The 17,345-nt window shown below is 35.5% G+C and overlaps 1 protein-coding gene across 3 annotated transcripts in view; it reads right to left on the reverse strand.

Moving 5' to 3' along the window:
- Positions 1–17,345, reverse strand: part of LOC107147750 (myb/SANT-like DNA-binding domain-containing protein 3) — a 137,840-nt gene that overhangs the window by 22,523 nt on the left and 97,972 nt on the right. For all 3 annotated transcript variants that reach the window (XM_015492262.2, XM_048783299.1, XM_048783300.1), the window contains 2 exons: positions 5,335–5,483; positions 3,499–3,564 (listed from right to left, as the gene is read on the reverse strand). In XM_015492262.2, the coding sequence (XP_015347748.1) occupies positions 3,499–3,564; positions 5,335–5,483 (215 nt within the window). The remainder of the gene's footprint in view (positions 1–3,498; positions 3,565–5,334; positions 5,484–17,345) is intronic.

The raw sequence follows: 17,345 nt of genomic DNA on the forward strand, positions 1-17,345 counted from the left end.
ATTTTTTTTTTTTTTTTTAAAGAAAGAGTGGGGGAGAGAGAGAGAGAGAATTTTTTAATATTTATTTTTTCAGTTTTCGGTGGATACAACATCTTTATTTTATTTTATGTGGTGCTGAGGATCAAACCCAGCGCCCCACGCATGCCAGGCAAGCGCGTTACCGCTTGAGCCACATCCCCAGCCCATATAAAAATATCTTTGGATTAAAATGTCTATACCACAAAGAAACTTCCCAGGTAGATGGACATGTTATCAACTTTGGTAAGTTGTGATGCACATAGAGTACATCCTTTTGTCAAAACTGGCACTTATAGCTGGGTGCAGTGGTGCACACCTGTAATCCCAGCAGCTTAGGAAGCAGAGGCAGGAAGATCATGAGTTCAAAGCCAGCCTCAGCAACTTAGTGAGGTCCTAAAGCAACTCAGTGAGACCTTGTCTCTAAATAAAATATAAAGGGCTGGGGATGTGGCTCAGTGGTTAAGTGCCCCTGGTATCCCCAGTACCAAAAACAAAAATTTTTTTAAAAACTGACACATGTAAGATTTGTGCATTTCTATGTTGCAAATTATGCCTCAAAAGAAAAAAAATCTGCAAATGAGAATAATGAAAATAATGTGGGTGAAGGTAAACAGACAAAACAAGAACAACAATGTTGATAAATACTGAAGGTGAGTTCTGGGTACATGAGGGTTCGTTCATTATTCTGTTTACATTATCTCTGAAATTTTCTATAATAAAGTTTTTTTTAATGTCAAGCACCCATTTCCCATATACCTGACACTCAATCATCACATCCTTAATGACTTCAATATCTGCAACAGAACCGGTAACACTCCTACTTCAATATTTACCACAGGATCCCAACAGCCCAAGATGAATCTAAACCAGCCACTATTTCAGACATTTGAGTGCCCAGTTTAACAACACTCTTTTCTAAGAATTCCACTCTCAAAGCTTTCCCTCACTGAGTACTCCTTCTCAGTCTGTCTGCCTTCTTGCTAGTGCAAAGTTCCTGCTTGTCACTTTGGGGACCCATCCTAGGTCCTGTGTATCTACACAGTCTTGGCTGTGTATTGCAGATGCAAATATTTACTGAAGGCTCCTATAACTGTTGTGAAAGGCAGGTAAAAAAAAGCAAATGAAGTTTTTAAAAATACAACCAAATAAATCTTTTGACCTCTATCTCCTTACTGTTGGAACACTTCTTAAGTCTTTCACTGTTTGGATTTTATCTTTCTAACTATAGAAACTCTCTGGCCTAAGACTTTAACGATTCCATTTGCCTTCAAATTCAAGGCGGAGGACAACACTGTCTATTGCACATCTTTTCCCCATGGCTTCTGTACCACAGTACCCTTTCTTGGTTGCCTTCCTCTTAATCCTGTCTGCTTCTTCCCAAGCTGGGTCTTCTTTCCTTTCTAAGTAAGTACTGTCCAATAAAACTTTCTACAACTCCAGAAATATTTCATACCTGTGCTAAACACTGTGGCAGCCACATGTCACAAGTGGCTACTGAACACCTGAAACAGGACTAGAATTTCATTTTAATTCAAGGGCCACATGTGGACAGTGGCTACTGTACTAGACAATATAGTGCTAGAAACTCTCTCATTCATTCTCATGGCTTCCATTATCATATCTCTATATCCAAGGACTGCCTCTCAGATTTATGCTAAACAGTCACCTGGATGAATTCCACAAACACCTGAAACTCCAAAATGCAATTAATCACCTACACCATCGACTTTTCTCTTACCTTACCCCAAACACCTTTCCCTTCCCAGCATCCTTAGTCCTAAAAGAAGAATCCATGAACTCAGTCACCTGAGCTTAAGTTTTGGTGACTTTTAGCTCTTTGTCTTGAGTGTAAGCAGATGCCTATTCTGAGTCCACCCAAAGGTTTTCATTTCAATATATATAATAAGCAAAATGTTCCTGCCAAGTATCATTCATTCAAGTGGTTAACTTTGTAGGTTTGTTTTAAAATGTATTAATGATTCCCTACTGCCCATAAATAAAGTCTAAATTTCCCAGGGTAGCAGATCTCACCCCTAGCTCTTTCTAGTCTGGCCTCTTTCTCTCTCCAAAGTCCTGTAATCCAGCCAAAAAGGATTCCTTACCATTCTCCAACACATTCTACCATAAATGTTTATGTCCACAACTCTGCTCCTGCTCTTCCATCCTCCTTAAATACCCTTTGGCTCCTGTTCAAATTCTAATACTCCTTTCAACATTCACTCAAATTCTACCTCCTTCATGATATTTCTCAGGCTTTCATTTTCCCCCACCAGAGAGTAATCTTATCTTTTCTGAATTCCCAATTCACTTCTTTACTACATTTTATGACTATAATCAATTTCTACTTCGTTACAAATTAGTTATATGCATTTTTTTTTACTACAGCACAAACTCTATAAAGATGTAGAGATTATGTACTAGATATCTTTCTACCCACAGGTAATGTCTAGTAAGATGAACAGTACAAATTAGGTATATAATAAACTTAGTTCTCGATCAATGTGCTGGGATCAAACCCAGGGTCTAATGCATGCTAGACAAGCACTCTATCACTTTTGGCTACATCCCCAGCCATTTTTATTTATTTATTTTGAGACAGGGTCTCACTAATTTGCCCAGGCTGGCCTCCAACTTGCAATCCTCCTGTCTCAGCCTTCCATGTAGCTGAAATTAGAGATATACATCACAGTACCCAGCTAACATTATAGATCAATACTTATGTATAAAAAAATACTAAATTATCAACATAGTCATATTTTTAAGTGATTTTATCAACAACCACCAAGTGTTTGAGGCATATACAGTTCCCCAGACTGCCTTAAGTATGAGCTTCTAAATATTGAAAAATGGCCTTCCTGTTCTGGTCATATTTTATCAGTATAGAGAATAAAACTGGAATAATCTATTATGTCGTCTCTGGGAATAGAGAAGATTTTTTATTTCAAATATAGTACTTTGTATCATCATGGGAAACTGGTATTTCAGGGGCTCATGGATTATAACAGGTTCAGGCTTAAAAATTCAAGTAAAGGAAGTAATAAATTATTCAATACAATAATACTTACCATTTATTGAGTACTCAATAAGCAGGCCAAACACTATTCTAAGCATTTGATGTGTATAATCTCATTTAATTTTAAGATAGGTACTGTTTTACTTTTTTTAAGATAGTTGCTATTTTACTTTTTTTAAAAAATTAGGTATATGAGGTGGCTTACATACATATTCTAACTGTCCATTAGAATAACCAAACAAATTAGTAGAAGATGCACTGATAACAGGACTATTATATGGAAGTCCTAATCAAGGAGTTCAAAATCTAGGTGGTCTTCAGTTAACTGGATCTAACACCACTGAGTCTCAGTGTTCCTGTAGGTATAAGGCTCTTCTCACTAGAGCAGCAGTAAGAATCAAATAAAATAATGCATGTGAGCATACAGAGCATTGGACTTATGGCCAAGGATAATCATGATTTGGTACCTTTCACATCTGGTCGATATTGTAGTCCATCATCTTTCTTTCCCAGTAAACTAGTATCATCTGTGTCTATAAGAGAATACAGTTTTTCAAATTAACATACGATATTGAAGTCATACCATAGAACACTCAATTATTCCTAATGCTCCAGGTCCTTGTTAACTTTGTACAATTATCCTGCTTATATTTCCCACCATTCTCACTCTCTCTCTCTGACAGATAACACTATGTATATTTATTGTATACAAAATGATGCTTTGAAACATATAACATTGTGGAATGGCTTTTACCTTCCTCTTTGTCAACTGTCCCTTTTCTGCCTCAGGCCTCAAGGGAGCACAGGTATATATGCTCTTTACTTTATGAACTATAATTTCATTTGGACTTTAGCTCAAATATCATCTACTTTTTTAAAAATCCTTCCTGTGAAAACTAAAAACAACACATACCATAAGGAGAAAGAATTCACACTCTCCAAGGAACAATGATCTAAAGATTTATCTTCTACCAGTTTTCCTGGAAAACTCAGAATAAAATTATTTTGGAATCTCAATTGTGTTATCAAACATTTTCTAGGGGAAAAAAACACTTGATTTATGAGCTGCATCTGAACTAGGAGACTGAATAAGAACCATAAATACCTGCTAGCACATAAGAGCTTTGGATCTCAATACATAGCCGGGGAGATATTAAAAGGCACAGTTAGGCTTGACTGGAAAATTACTGAAGGGGCTAAAATAAAACTTAAGGCCCAATCATTCCAAAGCAATCTAAAATCTGCATGAATTTCAATTTAAATTCTCAAGTTTGGCCAAATGCTCTGAACGTGCTATTCCAGGAACTACCAATCAGATACCAGGTTCCTCAGAGAAGATACTCTTTCTCTGAGCTATTCTTCCTACCTAAGCTCTCAATACTACCCAATGAATAAAAGAAGTCATACTTCAAGATTAAAGTCAAGAAGAATATCTATCTGCAGGAGATCTTTGTCAGGAAATGCCGCTCTTTCTATCATACCCAAAACCATACATCTGGAAATCCTCTGATGAGCTTCTTGAGTACTTTTTGGTACTGCAATCAGTTGGGAAGTATGTCACAAAGATTTATTCAAGATAAGGCAGCAAACTTTGGCATACAATCTTTTTCTTTTAGCTCAGTTAATAGCACACTCCTAAAGTACCCCTTAAGTAAGCCCAAAAAAGGAAGGGGTGTGGGTAGGAAGTCGAACTAGTAAGCAGAAAAGATGTACAGTCCTCATCCGTAAAAATGTGCTTCTTCCATATATGCTACTGAGGAAGTGCTCCAACACCCCAGCTCATAAGAGTACTAGTGAGGAAAAATGATTTGAGAACCTCTGGCTTCAATGACTGTCACTATTCTCACAGGGGTGGAAAACAAAACAAACCAAACAAACAAAATCATTCTTATACGGTATCTTATAACAAAAGTGAGAATGGCAAACAATTTTAAACCAAAGGGTATCATTTCTTTCTATTCTGTAACTTCACGCCAAAATCTTTAACTGTACCTATAACACATATGGGGCAAAAACTACATAGAGATAATATATTTGAAATCACCTTAGAACTATAAATATAAATATAAATCTTAATCTCCATGCCAGGATCAGCTCGGTAACTAAATAAACCATCAAGCATTGTGATTTATGTCTTCAGAAGACAAAAATAAGTGAAAAAAATATCTAAGTAACAGGAAATTCTGAAAGATGTAAAAAAAGATAAAAAACTTTCAAGGAATTTCTCATTTTACAAATATAAAATAATACCAAGTAAGATTATAGGCATGTAATACTAAAGACAGGTCTCCATGTGATCTTACCTGTGCAATGGCCAAGGTGCCTTATATCAATTTGTTCTTGCTTTATACAAGATGCTTCTCGAACAAAACAAGGATTGTTATATGAACTCCCATCAGAGGCACACACAGGATTAAAACTGTATCCACTGCAATCTATATTACATACACACCTGTTGGAAAAGACAATAATTACCTATGTTTTACAATGAAAGTACCTCAAAATCCTACAACAGCAAAAAAGAACATCTCTCAACTTTTTCACTGCTTTCTAAAACATAAGTCAATATATTGTTTTATGTCACTGCAGAAACCTTAAGCAATTTGAATGCAGGGCTATAATTTTATACAGATATTATTATTTCAATAGTTTCTCTTGAATTTTCATATCTAGATCAAAAATAATCAGGAGACATCAAATGTTAACATTGAAATTTTTGGAAGATGACATAGTGAAAAGAAAACAAAATTATGTTATAAATACAAAGTCAAGAATCTAAATCCTAGTCCTATTCATAGTCACCAGATATATATTCAGATTGTTCCTCAAAGTCTTAGTTTACCAATTTGTAAAACACAGACAATAAAAATGTACCCCGTTCACCAAACAATTGAGATTTTAAAATAGAAAATATATGTAATACGTAGAATACAAACCCTCAAAGTGCTTCCTAGCTACACAACTACTTGTGTGACTGGATGTTCACAAACAGTAAAGTCTACATGGGAATTGGGGGAAAAGGCCAGATTCCATTTCTAGCAACATGTCGTACCGAGAACCTTTACTGACCCCTCCTGCTGAAAATAATAGAAAATATTGGATAAACCATTTTAAATGCACTCATTAGTTAGTAAGAAAGCCAGGAATATTCAGGGAAAAAGTTAAATGAAGAACAGAAAAGGTCAACTGAGCTCTCCATAGCTGATTTTCACCCTGAAGGATTTGCCAAAGTGGGTAAACTCAATTACAACTTTTTCGTTTTGACCCACCTAAAGTGGGGGTGGGGGCGGGTCCGGGACTCAAAAAGCTACAATCCTCAGCATGAGGTTGCCTTACTCCAAGTGAGTTGCATGTTCCAATGGGACTTTTGAAAAACTAAGAAGAAAAGAAAAAGCACTGCCCTTAGCCATGGCATTGAAGAGAGGCAAGAAAACATTTCTCCTGGGAATTCAAAACCACAAACCAGACCTCACAAGGGTAATTACAATTTAAAATTCCATTTGGTTGTTCTGAAAAACCTCAAGCTCAGAATTTATTTTAAGAGGTCAAGAACTGGAAGGGGTCCTAGGCAAATAACAAAATAATGCTCTATTCTTCTCTGGAGAAACCCAACTTTCAATGATTCTCCACAGTTACGGAGAAAAATAAATTTTCTGAGAAAAATAAGCATTAATCGCTCACGTCCACACAAACAAAATAAATAACAAAATAAACACCATATAGCAGAACAAACTAATTTTCAAAAGAACCAAACAGAACTCCCATGAATAAACAATGTATTACTAAAAACAAAAAATGTTAAGGGCAGATTTAACAGCAGATTAGACAAATTAAAAGAGAATTAGTGAACTGAAAGACAGAGGAAATTGCTCAAACCAAAGTAGTCAAGGACGTTGGACATACGAACAAAAGGTTAAGAGGCATAGAGAACAGTATAAAGAGCTCATAAAAATCCACAGTTGTATAGGCATTAAGAGAAATAAGAAGCAAAATATTTTTGGCAATTTCTCTTCAAACTATAAAACTTAAAAAAAAATAGTAATCTAAGTTTCTAAAAAGCCCAACAAATCTAAAACAGAATTTAAAAAAAAAAAGAATCTACACACTGAAATATCATAGTGGAATTTTATACCAAAAGAAGAGAATATTTTAAAAGTGACCAGAGAGAGAGATAACCTTCAAAAAACGTAAGAAGGAAAGCTACAACTGGATTTTAAAGGCAATACTGAAGCCAAATTATTTATAGTCAAGATAGTGAAATAATACCTGCAATGTGCTAGATAAAACAGAATTTTATATAAAGAGAAATGTCAATCTGTGGTGACACAAAAAAGTGGGAAAAGGCATAAATACGTGGGTAATGTTAACAAAACACTCACAAAGACAATGATAGCACTCTGAGTAATTAGCTCTTTTAAAACAGGAAATTAAATGCATTACAATGATAGTATACAAGAGGGGTTGAAATTAAATGTTTAAATAAAACAGACATTAATGAACTTAACACTGTGCTAATTTGAACATACATGATAAATTACTAAGATTATCATGAAAAGCAGAATCTATCATTTTGAAACTAATAGGGAAAATGATTTCTTTTAGGCAAAAATGGAGAAAAAGACAAAAGCACAAAATATGAGGAAAAAATCAAAATGCATCATTCATTATTCATGATATATTTAAAGAACTAATTTTTATAGTTAAAATTACAAAAATAGGCTAGGTAAAGTTACAGAAGCCAGCTATATGATGCTTATAAGACACATGTTAAGATGTAACAATACAAAAAATTGAAAATAAAAGCATAATTAGAAATACCACAGCTAGTACAGTTATATTAAATATCAGATATAAGAGACTTCAAGGCAAAAAGAATTAGGAGAAATAAAGACAGTTCCTTCATAATAGTAAAACATTATATTCACCGGAAAAATAATTCTAAACATTTTAGAGTTACTTAAACAATGAACATTGACAAAATAACAATGAAATACCTCTCTAACTCATCAAATAGATAAAATATCAGTAAAACTGAAATCTCTGAAATAATTTGATGCTGAGATCTGCTTAAAATACTTCCCCCCCAAAAAAAAAGAAGTGAAGAGGGGAAAAAAAGATGAAACAAAATTGGACTTTTTGAAGATGAGTGATAGATATATGGGGAAGGGTCCACTTCATCTTATTTTCCTTTTCTATGTCTTTGAAGACTTCTTTAACTTTTCATAAAATAAAAGTGTAAAAGGCAAAAAGTATAAAGATTTAGGAGAGCAAACATAAGAGACTGATTGACTTTGAAATAAAGAATGTCTCATACAGAATATAAACACAAGCTACAAACAAAAAATAATTATAGCCCATATAATCAAAAAAAATTATCCATAATACATAAATATAAATCAGTTTTTAAAAGAAGATGTAATCAAAAGGGAATGGGGGAGGATAAGAAATAATCAGGAAGAAGCATTTAAGAAGAATGTATATGAAAAGATCTACTCATTAATAATTAAGAAAATGAAAATTAAAAACCACAAAGAAATGTATCCAGACTCACCAAATTGGCAAAAATTGAGAACAAGGACAATAAGTGTTGATAAGGATAAGGAGCAGAGGTGGATTCCTACTCTCTACTGGTACAACCACATTGGAAAACAGGCATTATCATGAAGTAAGGTAAACCATACTTGCTCAACAACTGCAGGGTCAGACAAGGCCCTTGAAATTCTCTTATACAATAAGATTATTCATGAGAACAAAAGACTGGAAACAATCTAAAAATCCATCTATAGTAAATGGACTGTAAAAGTATGTGGTACAAACAACTAAATTCAACAAGCAGTAAAAGTGAATGGGTCACAGCTATGTGCTTCAGCATAAACAAATCTCAAAAAACCTAACACCGTGCTAAAAAGGTAAAAAAGAATGCAGTAATATGCTTCTTTTTATCCAAAATTTAAAGTCAATCAAAGCCAAACACTATTTTATTAAGGGATCTATCTTAATATAAACATATTAAAACTATAGGGTAAAACTATAAAGATAACAAGGAAATTATTTACAGAATATTGGTGGGTGAGAGAAAAGAACAAGGAAGACCCTAATGTATTGATAAAATTTTATTTCTCGGCTTAGAAGGCAGGATTTACATCTAAGTCTGTTTTGTATATTAAACCAAACATAAGTTTTCATACAGTTTTGAACATCTGCTATGTTTTACAATTAAAATTTTCAAGCACCAGAAAGAAAAAATTTAGTTTATAAGAATAACTTATTATAACATTGTACCAAAAGTTTAATTTCTAGAAAACAAGAGGAAAAAGAGGAGCCAGAGATCATAGTTTGAAGTCAGCTAACCAGCTAATCTGGTGAGTTCAGATTAAGAGAAAGGGGCAAAGGCAGATTGAAAAAATAACCAACTATGTGTGGGTGAAAACATACATACAAATATTTAGGAGTTTAGAAAAGGAGTTTAGAAAGTCATTTATTCCAATCTTGCATCCCATTCAGGGTTCCCCTGAGCAATCTGTATAACTACACTGTCTAATAACCCCTGCCAAAGCATGTAGTGATGGGCAGCTGGATATCTCATCAAGGCAGGACATATTTCATGGTTGACTTAAGCTGTTCCCTGGGGCTAAGCCCTAAATCTGCATCCTAATGACTTTCATCTATTGACTCTGATGCTGGCCTCTGAATCCACATGTAAAAAGTATCTTCCAGGACTGCCCTTTAAATATTCAGAGATGATCATCATTTTGCACATAGATTTTCGCTTCTCAGGACCAGATTTCCCAGATTATTCAGTGATTCATTGTTTGTTGTAGTGTCCAATCCCCACCATTCTGTTTACCCTCCACCTTCAGTATCTCATAATACATGAGGCAAGGACAAAATACTACCACAGTACAGGAAAACTATTCCCTTAATTGTTCTGGATATGCTAGCTTTCCTGGTAACCACACAAATTTAGGCTCACTTTGAGGTTTTTCAAACATACTCAAATTTGTAAATATGGTCTGCAAAACATAACCACTCTACTTGGGAACTCAGAGATACATGTACCTCTGTCAAACTTTAGACTGTTTCAGTATATTCAATCTTTTGAGCTCCAGTTCTGTCATTTAACATCTCTCCTAGATTGATATATTTGTAATTTTGACAAGACTACCTCATAGTTTTATCTAAGTCATCAATAAAAGCACTGAACAGAAGAGGATAAAGACAGGGCCATATATCATGTCTTTAGAAACCTAACGTCAACATTTCTAGAAAAATTAAGCCATCACTGAACATGTTTTAAGAAAAACTGGGGCTGGGAGTGTGGTTCCATAGTAGAGGGCTTACCTAGCATGTATAAGACCCTGGGTTCAAGCCCCAGCACCACAGTAAAAATAAATACATACATACATACATACAAATAGACATACATACGAATGAACAAAATGCTATTACCCAGCAAGAAATGTTACCTATTATTTGACCTGATGTACACCAAACCAATTTGGTGAATATCTTGCTTAGATTCATAGATACTATAATTAAAGCTCAGCTCTGATACAGTAAATCTTATTTCACCATCAAAAAAGAAAATGAGGGCTTCAGGGTGTAGCTCAGTGGTAGTGTTTGCCTAGCATATGTGAGGTCCTGGGTTCAATCTCGAGCATTGCAGGAAAAAGAAAAAGAAAAACAAAGCACAATTTGTTCTTGGTAACCCTATGCTGTTACCAGAAACTTCAGTATGTGCTCAGAAACAGAGCCAATAAAACAGAAGACTTGAAAGAAATGTAATGATGAAAGGTCACTGAGGTTCAAAGATCACGACTTGTGGAGCACCAAATTTAATAATAATGCTTTTTGTATTAAATGTCCAAAGGTCTTTCCCATTACTCGAACAAAGCTTGAAGTATTAAGTCAATTATGAAACCTCCTGGCTTACAATTTACCAAGGAAAGGTCCCACTTCTCCTTTTTTGTTGTTTTTCTACTTTTCCAGTTTCTTCTCTTCAAGGATTAGTGTAAGTGGGGTGGGGGTGTCCACATGATAATGACTTGCATTTACAAACTTTCCTGAGTCCTATAATACAATGCAAGATCAATATTTAAAAAAAAATGATACTGCTACTAAAAAATGGGCTTCCTAAGATTCAATCTACTTTTTGCACTAAGGGACAGTATTTGAGTGTGTCTATATGGGGTCTTAATATACACATATTAAGGTTTCATTTCTGAAATGCCACATTTGTAGCACAAATAAACATAACCTGATCTATACACCGACTGTTATATTTTATAGAGCCCATGCTCATTTTCATTTAGAAAATAGTAAATTAATATATCAAAATAATACAAGGTTTCTAATTACCTCCCAAATCTCCAAAATTACTTTACTGAATATCAAGACTAAAAATGTTTGTGCATTAAAGATTAATATTGCTGGGCACAGTGGCACACACCTGTAAGCCCAGCAGCTCACACCTATAAACCCAGCAGCAGCTCAGGAGGCTGAGGCAGGAGGAGGCTCATGAGTTCAAAGCCAGCCTCAGCAAAATTGCCAACTAAGTGAGACCCGGTCTCTAAATAAAATACAAAATAGGACTGGGGATGTGGCTCAGTGGTCAGTGCCCCTGAGTTCATTCCCAGGTATCCAAACCAAGACTAATACCAACAATGGTTATTCTAGTGGCCTGTGAGCAGGCTGCTGTGAACTTGTAAAATGAGACTAGCAGAAGAGAGGAGATTAAGCAAAGAAACAGACAAAATTAACTACGAAATGCAATCTAGTAAAGTTAACAGATTTTTCTGGTAAATTCTTCAGAGAAAGGTAACCAAAGGAATGATGCAGAAAAGGAAAGTTCTTCTTTATTTTCAACATGCCTCAAGGAATGGGAAATTTTTTAATGATACAATCAAGTAATTGGGGGATGGGGATAAAACCAAAGGCTTTATGAAGTAAAACAAACTTCTTGTTTGTAGAAAATCAATGGAGAACATGGATAGAAAACCAAAATCAAGGGAAAACCTGGACAGAAAACCAAAAGGTGAAGAATATGGAGAAACAACAAAAGAAAAAGGAGTTTCAAAGATGTAACAGGGGAGAAAGAATAAAGCTCAATCCAAAATAAAGGCATCGGTATTTAAAAATATTGATGGGTGGTTTAAGGTGGGGGCTGGCAAACTACAGCAGTGGGTCAACACAGACCAAGTTTCGTACACCTCTAAGCTAAAAATTAGTTTTATGTTTTTTAAAGGGGGCAGGTTTAACAGAGACCACATATGGGATGCATAGCCTAAAGGTTGTGCCATCTGACCCTTTACAAAACATTTGTCTGGCTTAAGAGTGAGTAGTAGGCAAAACTGGGGATGGCAATCCAATAGAAATGATGGCTAGTGAAAGAATTGCAGAATGATTTCAGGACCAAGAAAGGGCTCTGTAACAAAGAGAAGACACTGTCACTCTGGTAAGGAGAAACAATACACACTTGTTTTAAAAAATGGCACTGTTTGTAGTGGGCACTGAGCTCAGCGAGAAAAAGCTTGAATAAAAGTGTGAGAAAGACTGCTCCTGGGTGGGATGGCACCCCTACGTCTCATTCTAAGAACTGTGTGAACCAACCATCACCACTGCTTCCTATGGCATCTGAGGAAAGGTAATTAAATTGGCATCTTAAGTAAAGTCCAGTTCAGGGACACAATGAGCACGGAGGAAAATACTACTCTGCAGAGACCATAGATATTACTGATTACGGTGATTACAGGTGTCTGTAGACTGGCAACATTGGCAAAGGGCAGGATGCTCACAACACAGAAAGGTCCACTCAAGTGAAAAGAAATCACTCTAGTATAAATACGCCAGATCCAAAACATTTAACAACCATTTACCCTGCACCTACTGTGTGGGTATAGTCACAATGGCCTCATTTAATACTGACGACTACAAATTATCAGTAGGGAAACTGAACATGAAAAAGTTTAAAAGCCCAAGGTCAAAAGCCAATGATTGGCTGGGACTGTATTTTCTCTATTCATTACAACTGTGACCAAACACCTGAACATGAGAATTGCCAAATGGTTATATTAAGAAAAATCCTTCCCCTAATCTGCCTTATCTTTTCTCTCCAATCACCAGGTACACTCACCTCAGGGATTCTTCCCCTCTTCCCACAGTTTCCCCAGATGTCTATCTGATTCAATCCCTCACCTGTGTCTTCTATCAAATTTTACAAGAATGGCTGAAAAGTAAATCACTGTTAGAAAAAGAACAATGGGAAAAAAATCCAATGAAAACAGAAGGAAAAATATATATCAGCAGAAATAAAAATGGTTACAACAGAAAAGATCAATAATGTCTATTGAACAAAGACTCAAATCAACAAAGCAGGATGAAAAGAAAAAAAGAAAAGGGTAGGGAAAAAAAACATCGGAAAGGAATTAAAAATTCAATGAAGATTCCAATTTAAAAGATAATAAAAGACTATCAAAAATCAACTTTATGGGCTGGGGATGTGGCTCAAGCGGTAGCACGCTCGCCTGGCATGCGTGAGGCCCGGGTTCGATCCTCAGCACCACATACAAACAAAGATGTTGTGTCCGCCGAAAAAAAAACTAAAAAATAAATATTAAAAACTTTCTCTCTCTCTCTCTCTCTCTCTCTCTCTCTCTCACTCTCTTTCTCTAAAAAAAAAAAAAAAAAAAATATTAAAAAAAATCAACTTTATTCTACCAAGCTTGAAAACCTATGTGAAATGAGTAACTTTATATTATTATTTGACCAAAAGAAGAAATAGAGCACCAGCGCACACCTATAACCCCAACAGCTCAGGAGGCTGAGAAAAGAGATCACAAGTTCAAAGACAGCCTCAGCAACTTAGCAGGATCCTAAGTTAGTTAGTGAGACTTTGTCTCAAAAAATAAAAGGGGCAGGGTAGGTGGCTCAGCAGTTAAGCACCTCTGGGTTCAATCCCCAGTACCGAAAAAAACACGAAGAAGAAGAAATGAAATTGAATGGTACTACAGTCCTTAAAGAAATTAAATTAGTTGTTTAAAAAAGGTCCCTTTGTTAGGCAACAGGCAGATGTGGATGGTGGGAATATGAGGTTAAGGCAATAATTTAATAAAATGGGCCCACTGTGCTGATTCCCACATGCTTCCTTTTCTAAGAAGCAATTTACCTGCATCCCTGCCCCACCAAGGTGGACAGGATATGTCACATTCCTAAGGAAACTACCTGTTCACTGCAGGAGAAATGCAGGCCCAAGATAATGTTGATAAGAGGAACCCAAGTTACTCTAAAGGAGAAGACTTTTGTGACCCCATCCTGAAACTCTGGGAGGTAATTATGAATAGTTCCTCCTAACCATAAAAAATCCAGTTAGAACCAGTCCGCCTGGACCAAGGTGACCTGGCCTTGCCATGACAGTGGGGACTTAAAAATCTGATGTCACGCTCCTGTCAGTCAAAAGTCAAGAGGTGGAGCTGGGAAGGCCTCTCTGGAAACTTCTCTGGGATCCCCAATAAAATGGGAGTGCAGGAGAGGCATGTTGTCCCTCTCCTCTATGAGAGAACCCACTCTCTCCTCCCATGACAGTGTCCCCTTTTCCTTTTCCCTAGCCCTTCAATAAACTCATTCCTATTACCAGTCAGAAGTCTGACATGATAACAAGAATCGGGGTTTGAAGAGGGGTCTTCATGGTGCCTCAGTTTCTTGGAAGGCCACAGCTACATAACTCCATAAAGATAGATAGCATCAGGCCCAGGCAGTTTTTAAAAAACGATTCATGAACACATTCATTCCAATCATTCAATATGTAGATAAAATTTATTCTATCCTTGCAAAAATCAGAGACTAGAAAGAAATACTCCCTGACTCTTTTTAAAAGATCACATAATATTAAAAAATTAAAATTACAAATTATAACACTGAATAAAAGCAACTAAAAGACACCCATGAGTCCAAAAGTAGGAAAACAAAAAAAGTCATTACTATAGAATAAATAACACAGAAAAATAGGATGCTATAAAAAATGAGAACTCAGAACAGAAATGAGCTTTTAGAAATTAAAAATTACAACAGAAATTAAAAACTCAAAAAGAAATGGAAAATAAAGCTGAGAAATATCTTTCAAATAGGACAACAAAAATTTTGTAAAATAGAAATTAGGAGAAAAAAGATAGGCAAATTAGAAGTCTACTCCAGGATGTCCAACATCCCAAGAAGAGGAGAACCAGGAACAGAAAGGAAAGAAAATCATCAAAGAACTAATGGCTACAGGGATGTAACTCAGTCATGGAGCACTTGCCTAGCAAGTGCACAGCCCTGAGTTCAATCCCATACTGAAGAACAAACCCCCCCCCCCAAAAAAAAAAGAAAGAAAGAAAAGGAGAGGAGAGGAGAGGAAAAGAAAAAACTAATGAAAGAAAATTCCTAAAAACAGAAGTCAATTAAGGACCTAGAGAAGGGTATACTACTATGACATTTCATTACACTGAGGACCAAAAGATTTTCTATACTTCAGGAAAACAGATAGGGAAAAACCAAATTATACACAAAGAATCAGAAATCATAATGGCTTCAGACTTCAACAGCAACAACAGGAGGAAAACAGAAATGCTTTCTCAATGCTGAAAAAAATCATCTCATCCAGAATCATGCTCTTGCCAAGTTATAATCAAGCATTAGTAGAACATAAACATGTTCACACATACAAAAACACTTTCAAACATTTGGTCTCCAAAGTTTTTAAATTCTGTAACTTTTCTCAAGAAGCTACTAGAAGAGGTAATAAAATGGGAGGGTAAAAAAAAAACAAAACACAGAATCCTACCACCTGGGATGATACTTGTGTTACAACAGAGTCTGTCTTCCTAGTTCCTGGAATAGAGCTCTGAAAACCCTTGGAATTACCTGAGTGATAGAAGAATCTTTTTTTTTTAAGTGCTGGACCCAGGGCCTCTGGTATACAGGTATATTAGGTATCCCTTAAATTGAATATATGTTTTAAACAATTCTGTAGCAATGTACATTTTATAATAAAAAATTTAAATAAAATACAAAACTGAAGATGAATTGTGCTATGGTTACTTTTTAAAAAGAAAAGACAAAGAATATATGTACATATTTGCTTGCAAATGCATAAAATCCTCCTAAGGAGATTAAACAAGAAAGATCACAATGACTGCCTCTGTGAAGACGAGTGAGTGCCTGAGAACAGGGTGGGAGAGAGACTTTTCACTGTACTAAAGGAACAAAGCTAAATGAATAAAGCTTTTCAATATCTAACTGTGAATTTCAAAAGCATAAGTACATACATACATAAGTAAATAAATGAATAAATGAAATTGCTTCTATTATTGAGCTTTATGATTTTGGCAAATCATAGCTCCAAGTTTTTAAAATAAGGAAAATACCTTATAACACTACTAACAGAATCAAGACTTCTAAAATGCCATTTGAAATATATCAAATACTGTGCACAACTGGAAGGTATTGTGATCACTAAAAAACATCCATACATTCTCCTCCCTTCCTTTCTTCTTATTCTACATAGAAAGTACCATTTTTTTTCCCTCAGTTTATTTAGCAGTTAGGAAAACATTAGCCTAAGCTAATTCATGCGGAACTATTTAGATTTAACAAACTTCTAATGAAGCCTGCAAAAAGTTCAATATAATACTAACTATCTCTTTTTCATTAATATCAAATTGTACTGAGCAGCTCTAAATGAGTAAAACCCAATTTTTAATTGTCACTAATTTAACAAAGACAAATAAGGGAGCCTACCCCTAGTAAGTTCACCCAATACAGAAATCAGCGAGACAAAGTGCCTACCCTCAGGGAGCCTGGTCTGTTTAGTGAGGCCAACAGTATATAACAAATGCCACGCAGAAGTTATTTACCAAGACCAAGGAAGAACAAAGAATGTAGTCCTGATGACCACAGAAGAAAGCAAGATAGGCTTCCCCCTCTTGGATGTAAGTCATACTGCATCTAAGTCTAGAAGGAAAAGGAGTTGAACAAGCAAATAAAGAGGGATGAAACTCCAGGTAAAGAAAATATCATTGTAAAGTGGCCAAATAGGTTACAGTGCATTAAGAAAACTGCAGGAGGTTGTGGGGATGTAGAATTTTACATTTTAAAGACAAATCTCAAAAGAAATCTTTACTGAGCAGGGCATGGCCCACACCAGTAATCTCAGAGACTCAGGAGGCTGAGGCAGCAGAGAATCTCAAGTTCAAGGCCAGCCTGTGCAACTCAGTAAGATCCTATCTCAAATTAAAAAAAAAAAAAAAAAATTTAAAAAGTGGACTGGAGATAGCTCAGT

Source organism: Marmota marmota, unplaced genomic scaffold (genome assembly GCF_001458135.2).
Source record: "Marmota marmota marmota unplaced genomic scaffold, marMar, whole genome shotgun sequence".
Classification (NCBI taxonomy): domain Eukaryota; kingdom Metazoa; phylum Chordata; class Mammalia; order Rodentia; family Sciuridae; genus Marmota; species Marmota marmota.